At 43.1% G+C, this 10,054-nt stretch overlaps 1 protein-coding gene across 1 annotated transcript; it reads left to right on the forward strand.

Annotated features, from left to right (window-relative positions):
* Window positions 1-783: 783 nt before the first annotated feature.
* Window positions 784-2,991, forward strand: LOC126162601 (cuticle protein 18.6-like). The gene is made up of 2 exons (XM_049919210.1): window positions 784-811; window positions 2,284-2,991. Exons 1-2 carry the CDS (start codon window positions 800-802, stop codon window positions 2,920-2,922), a joined length of 651 nt encoding a protein of 216 aa, XP_049775167.1. The 5' UTR covers window positions 784-799; the 3' UTR covers window positions 2,923-2,991.
* Window positions 2,992-10,054: the final 7,063 nt, after the last annotated feature.

Below are 10,054 nucleotides of genomic sequence, written 5' to 3' on the forward strand. Positions count from 1 at the left end.
GATAATAAGCACTTCGTATTGATAATGTACATGAACTTCTCGTGAATACTATTTAAATTTTGTTTATTCACAAAACTAGTTTCGGACCATATCCCCGTTCTCAGGCGGAGTTTTCCCATTAATTGGTTGTCACGGTACAGAACAGTTTAGTGTCGGCCTCGTGACGGCTAGGTACAACCAGTAATATTTTTTCGTGGTTTTAGGTTCCATAATTGGCAAAGTACAGCAATGAACGTTGACTCTGAGAACATCTCCAAAGCTGAATGAATTTTATTTTCGGCTTATAAAAATAAAAAATTTGAAGCTTCCCGGCAGATTAAAAGGTAGTTGCGCTAGTGGAGGAAGTAAAACTGTGAGAAGGGGTGCCGTGTCATGCTTGTGTAGCTCAGTAGGTAGAGCACTAACTCACAAAATTCAAAGATGGGTTCGATTCCCAGTCCATCACAGAGTTTTAATCTTGCAGGGAGTTTCATATCAACACACACTCTGCTGCAGAGCGAAAATTCATTCTGAAAATTAACAAATTGTTAAAATGTAAGGAATATATATTTCATCAATCATCGCTCAATCACTGGCGAAAGTTCCGCGCCTTGCTTTGAGAACTGTGCCACCCAGAGACATAGGTCTGTTATTGAAAGTATTCGGGCGAAAAGTGCAAAGGGGCACCCCGGGTTTTGTTCGGTGAACGGCTGAAACCTTTGACGGCCAATCACGGGACAGCGTGGGGCAAGGTGGGGCTATATAAGCGCCAGCGGGCACAGTGACAGGACAGAGACAGCGAGCGACACAACACAGCAGCATGGCCAGCAAGGTGAGACCACGCCCAGCTTTCTCTCGCGTTCCTCCACTGCGGGAACTGACTAACCAAAAGGCAGCCACCGCCAGAATCTCAATGACTGACTCAGGAGCTGCCCGCGAGCGGGCCGCGTCTCTGTCCCGTCCGTCGTGCTGCGACATGTCTATAAGTTCTCAGTTTATATTCAATCCACGCACCACAACACATAGGAGACACGTAATTTTCCCTTGAATATCAGGCTAGGTAGGGCATAGGTTTGTCAGGCTGATCCAAGGAAACAAAGCTTTTGTCCTTAATGAAATTCGGAGTCTTTGCAGTGGGTGTTAAAGATAGTAAGGTAAGAATGCTGCAACTGCATGCGCAAGATCACAACTTCAGAACATAACGGTGTTCGCAGAACAGTAAAACGATAGCAATCGACCCGTGAAGCTCCATAGCGAATGCGTCACTTACTGCAAGATACGTTGCACTCCGGATTTGTTTTAAAATAAACAGCTTGAAGAATTATTTGTAACGAATCCTAAACACCTTTCCACTCGGTTTAATCCCGTTCAAGAATGACAGAGTGGGTTAGAATGAAGAAGCGACAAAAATTCAAGGTTGGGTTTAACTGCTTTTGTTCAGTTTCTGTGAAAGAGCTAGTGTTACACGGGTAATTATCACATTCTTGAACAAACCAAAACTACATTACACTGTAGTCAGTATATTATGCGTGTAAATGCAGCACATGAAACAAGCGTCTGTATTGTCACTCTTCTGACTTAGATACACGTATTTTACGTTCATACATACGCAAAAGGTAACAGTAATTAACAGGTAGCTCACTTGTAAATCTTATTTGCCTTGTGCCATAAGGAATGCATTTTACTCGGTTCCCACAGCTGATACAGCAACACAGCTACAAAAAAGTGAGACAGGGTTTGAAAACTTGCAAGTAACCTGTCCACAGCAAAATTTGTGACAAAGACTTTGCTTACATATTAAACAGGAGTGAATATTTTTTTTGTTGTTGATCATTTTGTTTGTTGCTCTCTCAGATTTTTCGTCGAGTTGTTCTTGTTATCACACTTTTATTCCAGTATGCCTATATCTTTTCGTTCTGTACCACCGAAATAGAATTGTCAAAATGATTAAGATTATTATAAAAAGAAGGTAGTGAAAATATAAAGGACTTGGAATTTAAGGGAGTGAGGCTCAAATCCCTTCCCAGACAAACTCATTTAACCTTCTCATAATTTTCTTAAATGATATTGGGCGAATGCTGGAAGTGTATCGTAAATTTCCTTCCCAGTATTTCTCGTACCATGCCTATAGCGATCTTGATGCTGTAGTGACACTAAAATCTAATCTTCCTCCTACTGCAAACGATTTACATAACACAATTTTGAACTGTTCAAGTTCAGCCTCTACAATTTTGCTTGATACGACACAAATGAGATATTGGTAGGTATAGACAAAAAATTACTATGATCACTTTGTTTGTGCAGCTCATTATCTTCGCCGTGGTGGTGGCGGCAGCACACGCCGGCTACCTGGGCGCCCCCGCCGTCTACGCCCCCGGCGCACCTCTCGCTGCCCGAGCCTACGCCGCCCCCGCCTACGCCGCCCCCGCCTACGCCGCCCCCATCGCTCGTTACGCCGCCCCCGTCGCTAGGGCCTACGCCGCCCCTGTCGCCAGGGCCTACGCCCCAGCTGTCGCTGCCGCCCCCGCGGCCGTCGCTGCCGAGTACGACCCGCACCCCGAGTACAGCTTCGCCTACAACGTGCAGGACGCCCTCACTGGTGACTCCAAGACCCAGCACGAGAGCCGCAGCGGTGACGTCGTCCAGGGCAGCTACAGCCTGGCCGAACCCGACGGCTCCATCCGCACCGTCGACTACACTGCCGACCCCGTCAACGGCTTCAACGCCGTCGTGCACAAGGAGGCCGGCGCCCACCCTGCCGCCGCCGCCCCTGTCGCCGTCGCCCACGCCCCCGTTGCCGTCGCCGCCCCCGCCAGGGCTTACGCCGCTCCCATCGCCAGGGCTGCCTACGCCGCCCCCATCGCTAGGGCTGCCTACGCCGCCCCCCTCGCTAGGGCTGCGTACGCCCCTGCTCTGGCCTATGGTGGTGCCTACCACGGTTGATTTCTGATATGATTATGTTCCTTCGCTGTCATTTTGTACAAATGTATGTAGTCATAAGTGCACTTCAATACATACACATTAATAACTAATCAGTTTTGTTTTTTATAGTTTTTAGTATCCGTTTTTCCTTCCTACCTTCTCAGATACACAATATTCTCAATGTATACGTATATTTGATCCTTGCCTTTCGAATTATAATTTACAACAAAATTGAAGATACGAAGGCCACAAAGTAATTAAAGACATTGGCTGCGAATGGAAATTGATTTAAATCAATGGGGAAAGCTGAAGATTCATGCCGGACCGGAATTCGATCCAGATCTCCTGCTTACAAGGCAGATGCTCTGACCATTGGCCAGTCGGGCACAGTGCTTATCACAATGCACGGACTACCCTAGCAGGGCTCCCGTCAGACCCAAATTCTCAACTTATTCACACTCTACGAAAGTAGCGCCCCTTGCCCGCTATCCTCATTACTCGCGGTATTTCGCCAGTTCTCGAAAGAACTCGAACCTAGTGAGCATCTGCACTGAGGAGATCATTGGCTGTCCTCGCCTTAATTATATACATGTGGAATCTCTTCTTTCCGACACGTCCGAAAGAACAGACACCACATATATATGAAGATATGAATTGTTTTCATGCACTATAACAATGTAACAACATAACCGGTACATCAAACTGTCAGTGGTGCTTGTTACCTAAAATTTATACTGATAATAAGCAACTGCTTGAAAAAAAAATAGGATCTAGACCAGAATAAAAATTTTAGGTGAAAGAAATCGCGCTCTTTGTAGCTACGTCCCCGTCAGATAAACTACGTTTGTTCTTAAGCGAGATAAAACTTGTAGCAAGTCCATTAATATATATCGGTACAATGATACTGTGTATCGTGTTTGTTGAGACGAAGGCAAATCTCCATTCAGTGTGTTATACAGGGTCTTCTAGAATGACGTTTCGAAAGTTTGAGAAAAGGTACCCTACATGAAAACAAAAAAAAGATCCAATAAGCGTGGGCTCTAAAATACACATTTTAAGAGTTATGAGCACTTGGTCACCCTCGATACTATGAACCACAGACCTCCTACTGCAAGCTCTTCGCTTTCCACATTTTGAGAGGAGGTAGTATCGGCCAAAACAAAACAAAAAAAATTTCAATAAACATAGGTTCTAAAATGGATATTTTAAGAGTTACGAGCACTCCTTCATCTTTTCGCTACAGTGAAACACATCTCTTCTGATGGACAAATGCCCATAGCTTTCAAGGTATACATTTTGGAGCCCATGTTTACTGGACACTTTTCTCTTATTTTTGTATAAGGAACCTGTTCCCAAACTTTTAAAACGTCATTTTGAAACACCCTGTAATTGTAGCTGGGTGACTGCGGTAGCAGCGCCATAACAGAAGTGTCTGCAGTGAACCAGCAGCCGACGTCTGTCCCGGCTGACACTGTGAGCACAAAACAGTTGAAAATTTCTGGACAGACGGTAATGCGGCTGAGCAGGAGAGACCGTAGCCTCCGACCCACCGGTTTCGAAGCTTTCCAGCGTGCTAGGGAGGAGCATTGCAAGCTAATTAGGATGAAAACTTCGTATTCGAAAAAAATGTGAAGTCATGAGGCAGGGCCCGTTGGGACAAACGTGAAAATGATCGCATGATCTATAACACAGACATTTTAGTTGCGCGTATCATGCCCAGTACCTAATGGTTTCTGAGTATTACTGATTTCACGTCGTTTTAGATATACACTGCTACTATTAAAATTGCCACACAATGAGGGAAAAAACAAGTGAATTTTACTAGTTGTTTATATACAGCCTGTTTCAAAATAACGTTTTAAAAATTTGGGGATAGGTTAATTACACAAAAACAAGAAAAAAATATCCAGTACACATGGGCTCCAAAATGCGTAAATGCAGAACTGAAGAACTATGATCACTTGTTCATCCTCTATATTTTGAAACACACCTCTTCCACTGCAAGCTCTTTGCTTTCCATATTTTGGAAGGAGGTAGTTTGACCGAAACAAAAAGAGTCCAGCAAAACAATAGCTCTAAAGCGTGTACCTTAAGAGCTATGAGCACAAGTTCGGTAGAAATGTGTTTCACTACAGCGAAGATGAACTAGTGCTCAGAGCTCTTAAGGTATGCACTTAGAGTCCAGAGTGGTAGAGCATTTCTTTCTTGTTTTGGTGTAAAGCACCTGTTTCCTAATTTTTCAAATTTCGTTCTAAAACATCCTGTAAAGCAGTGGTAGTCAACCTCTTTTACCTACCGCCCAATTTTGTATCTCTGTTAATGGTAAAATTTTCTAATAGCCTACTGTTTCTAGAGTAGTGGTGATTGTAAAGTTGAGATAGAATTTAACTTTGTTTATAAAGCAGAGTTACAGCAAATTACAGCATTTAATAAGAGTTACTTACCGAGTACATTACGTAAAAATTTTGTGAAAATCTAATGAAGATATTTTTAGTCCCTACCGCCTGCAGACAACTACGAAACCTGGAACGTGCACTGGTGGGCTTTAGGGACCAAGTTGACTACCACTGCTTAGAGTACAGTGAGGACAATACACAACTAAATTTGTAGGACAGTGTGTGATGTCCTTAGGTTAGTTAGGTTTAAGTAGTTCTAAGTTCTAGGGGACTGATGACCTCAGAAGTTAAGTCCCATAGTGCTCAGAGCCATTTGAACCATTTGTAGGACAGCCGGGGAGTATAAGTTGCAGGGGGCGAAATTCAACACACTGAGCTGCCACCTCTAGCAGCAACAATGTCTCCCTCTTGGCTGGTCATGATTCTAACTGATGACAGATACGGGTACGTCATTCAGTGATGTTTAAACCCTATTCGAGGGATCATCGATCTTTACTGGCTGTCGGATAGTGGCGTAGTAGTAATTCAAGAACTGATGTTTCCCGTGGGTGAGAGGGCTGGAGGATGTAGACGGTCATTGAGACACACGACACCTTTTTTACCAAGGTAGTTCTGGACAACACGGATAACAGGCGGTTTTGCGTTACCTTGTTGGAAGTCATCGTCACGAAGCCCCCAAATATATGGCACCGTTACTGGCCTTAAGATGTCAGAAATGAAACAGATGTCCAGATTACATGTGCGAACTAGAGGCGATCGTGTTGTGTACTCAGAGGCATCCCATACCATCACCTCACGTGTTGTTCCTGTATGGCGACGAGGAATGATGCAGTCTGGCAACGTTCGTTCTCCTCTGAGCGACCAAACACGGAAACACGGATATGTCTATCGTAATGCTGTACACAGCTGCCGCTTCGAGGGAAACCGCAACAACGGTCATCGAGCTGTTGGTCCGTGGTGCTCGACATGTCGTCCACTGCCCTTGTAGTTTCCTGTCTTGCTACAATACGCCCACTTCGCTGACTCAAAGTGCGTAACGTGGCTGTAAGATCCAACACGGCCGAACAACTATATCTACCCTCTCGGGCTCCACACGCCTGAACCAGTTGAGACCTCGCATGGCGTTGAGTATGATCCTTCTGACCCATTCAACCCGTTTTCACATAACAATCGTTGGATTCCGACCTACGCGAACAGCAATATCGCGGATCCATTAAGAGCATTCTCGATAGATCACGAACCCGGCGCTACTGAATTTCGACTCGTCCTGGTAGACGTATCTTCTCCTTACACGAGGCACAACAATTTCTTCTCACAAGTATTTGTGACATCTGGACGAGAAACTGATTGGGTAATCTTTCGTTATATGAAAATTGTAGATGGCGTTACTCCGGCAATCCTTGTGCAGTTGCTCTGAAATGTTAATCATTTGAATAACCAAGGATGTAGCACATTTTATAACAGTTTGATGTTTGTTGCTTGTCGTCTTCACGGCGTTAGAACTGCAATGGCCACCATTGTTCATGATGAGTAAAGACTTGCTAAGTGGTGCGGTAGCCGATTGGAAGAAGTTCTGCCTTGACATCAACATCAGTTTTAATTCGTTCGATAGTAAAGGTAGATAACCAGTGACATGAAATATTGTGATTTCAAAATATTAGGGAAACATCACAAACAAGTAATAATTCTGGCAATATAAACCAATCAACGCGTTGTTTCCAACCAGCACGATGCTGGACACCACAGTTCTAACACCATCAAGACGACGTGCAACAAACGTCAGGCTGATATAAAGTGTGCTTCATCCTTGGATACGGAAACAGTGTTGCACAAGAGTTCCACATTTAAGCCAGCAGTGCTACAATCTTCTTATCTCATAAGCACGTAGAAGGCAACAACGTGTTTAAGAATAGGTTGATAGTTGTGCCATGACAGTAAAAAATGTCAATTAGAGTACTCGGATTCGTAGAGTAGCGTCGAGGCAACGTTTATAGGACCGACCGCATTGGTATATAATATGCTAGTAAGCTGATGAGATGTCGTTCTTCAGTTGTCCATAGCTTGTGACAATGCCCGAACCGAAAATGAAGGCTGTGCAAGAGCTATGAGGCGACTAGGTAATTAATACTCGTTGCTGTGTAGTGGAAGAAACAATGGAGGGCGACGCACCGAAACTAGGGTGTACCACTCCTGTAGCCACTGGAACTTTGATATCATGGAATATTGTGCGCAGGAACCGTCATGCAGATCGTGTGTATATGAGGCGTCAAGCTACCTTCGCGTCGAATATCGCTTGCCACGGGAGGGAGTCACAAGCTGCGACATGATCGCGAATTGAACAGTGATCCGAGTATAGTATAAATTCTCTTTACTTCACCTCTAAGGTCACAAATTTTTTGTCATCAGACTACCGGTTTCGGCCTATAATGACCATCTTCAGATATGTTTTGTAAAAACTTGTCCTAATCTGATGATGGTCGTCATTGACCGAAGCCGGTAGTCTGTTGACAAATAATTTGAGACCATAGAAGTGAAGTAAAGGAAATTTACAGGAGAGAGCGCTAGCAGTTAGCTCACTCACACACACAGAACGCTGTAGATCATGTGTCATAGTTCTCGTCAGGTCTGAGTCCCAATTTAGACAGCAAAGTAACAGCGGAGGCTTTCCGCACTGGTGAAGAACAGGAACACATCATTACCGATCAAAAATCTATGCATTGGTTGTCACTGGATGTGGCGGTGACTCGGGACAAGGTGCAGACTGTTACAAAAGGGCAATTATGTTATGATGGACATTTTGAACCCTGGTGTGGGTATCGATCCAGGGTATCTGCCACTGTAACTTGTTACAGATGTCCACGACAGACTACATCCTGCTGAAGAGTAAAAATGTATCTCACTAACATCCCCGAGGCTGTGGTTAAACCTAACTCCTTGCTGGATCCTTTCTCTGAAGAAGCGTGTTCGATAGTACCGTAGAAGATCCTGTTCGGAGTTTGGAAGATTTGGAGCAGAACTGGTACCTAGCTGATGCTTCGAGTTTGTCCTTACTGCTTGCCTGGATAGCAAAATCGGAGGAATGGTATTGGCTTACGATTCCCAATTAGCATACTGCGCTGTAGGGTAAAACTATTTCATATGAGACCTTGCGAGATTCCAGTTCATCTCTCGTCACGACGCCACCAACCGGTTGGGATGGCAGACTCACCAGTATGGATTGGTTGATCATTCTCAGGGGGGACAGACATAAATTGCACATTATGGAACACATTATTTAATTACCACAAAGCTTGTAAAGACACTTTATAGTGCGATAAAATAAATTTTCTTTGTGAACCATGAAAATGATACTAACACTTTTCGTGGCAGTCAACCTGCACCCCTTATTGTACAGTAGCTCGAATAATCATACACCGTATACGAAACTGAGATAAGAAATGATTTAGGAAACAGGCTTCATAGCATCGTGCTACATTTAAGAAGTAACGAGGCATTCAACACGTCGCACATCCTCTCTAATGCTTCGCAGAGCGTTATGCATCGAACCATGGCCCGTCTCATCTTATTTGACCGTCGGCATTCACACACGAAACTGCAGCTCTGTTGTTACCTGCACTGTATCACTATAAAAGTTGCAGTGTTACTTGTTAGTAAGCAATATAATTAATCTGATAATAAATTATTTCATAACTGAAAAAGGGAAAACTTTAATGCCCATCTCCGTATTTGTGTGAATACCCCAAATTGTTGTTGGCAACATATTTTTCGAATTAAAGAGTTGTCAATGTCTCCTTTAATTTTGGATAACCCTTTACTTCTGCAGAAATGACACAGTTTGTGGTTTCCTGTATAACAGCATAAGGACCAAAAAAAGTATACTATTATTTTGAGAATGTTGTTCACTATCTATACAATTCTGTCAATTTTTTAACAAGAAAAAGTTACTAATTTTCTGTGTAGCTCACCTGTCTGAAGTGAATTCTAACACTTCACCTCTTGTAGCTTTACCTTCTTACCAAACTAGTGATGTAGTTTAGACTTTCTTTCAGCTGAAACACTTGTATTTAAGGTAATTCCATTTCTTAAACTGATATGTATCTGTGACAACCATTATAACCTGTCATGAAGCGCAAGATTCCTGTGACTTTCTAAGCGTTCACCTTTCCGGGTTCCTGATTTTTTTAACGCCAATATTATGCTTTTGATCATTTTTAATGTTGGCTACTTTATGAATATCTTTGTAAACACTTAAATCTTGGTATTAGTTGCATATTTTACCCATTTAGCTTTTTTTCTTATTTTTCTCTAAAATTAACATCTTCTACGAACAACTGAATAAAAAACTCTAAGAAGAAAATGGCTACATCGAGCTTAAACAAATTGCTTGATCACAGAACACTGAATTTATGTTTGAGAGAAGCGAAGCTCAATCTCTGGCTGGGGAAATTGCTTCAGGTTTTTCTAGGTTTACATGAATCTCAAGAAAGTGAACGCAAAATTGTTTCCTTCGAAAAATGTCGTGGTCAAATCCTTCACAATGTTGCGTGTTTAACCAACGTTGAAAAAATTCTTTTTTTAGGTATACAGGGTGTCTAAAATATTTTGGGTGAAACTGAAGCAGGTGATAATGGGTCCGCAATCGATTATACTGAGATAGGGAACCAATGGTCGGAAATTCATATTTATTATGTTATGGACATACACAGAGTATACCGCATAACAACAACACAGCTTGCGCATGGAGTTCTGCTGCATTC

This window comes from Schistocerca cancellata, chromosome 2, assembly GCF_023864275.1.
Source record: "Schistocerca cancellata isolate TAMUIC-IGC-003103 chromosome 2, iqSchCanc2.1, whole genome shotgun sequence".
Classification (NCBI taxonomy): Eukaryota; Metazoa; Arthropoda; class Insecta; order Orthoptera; family Acrididae; genus Schistocerca; species Schistocerca cancellata.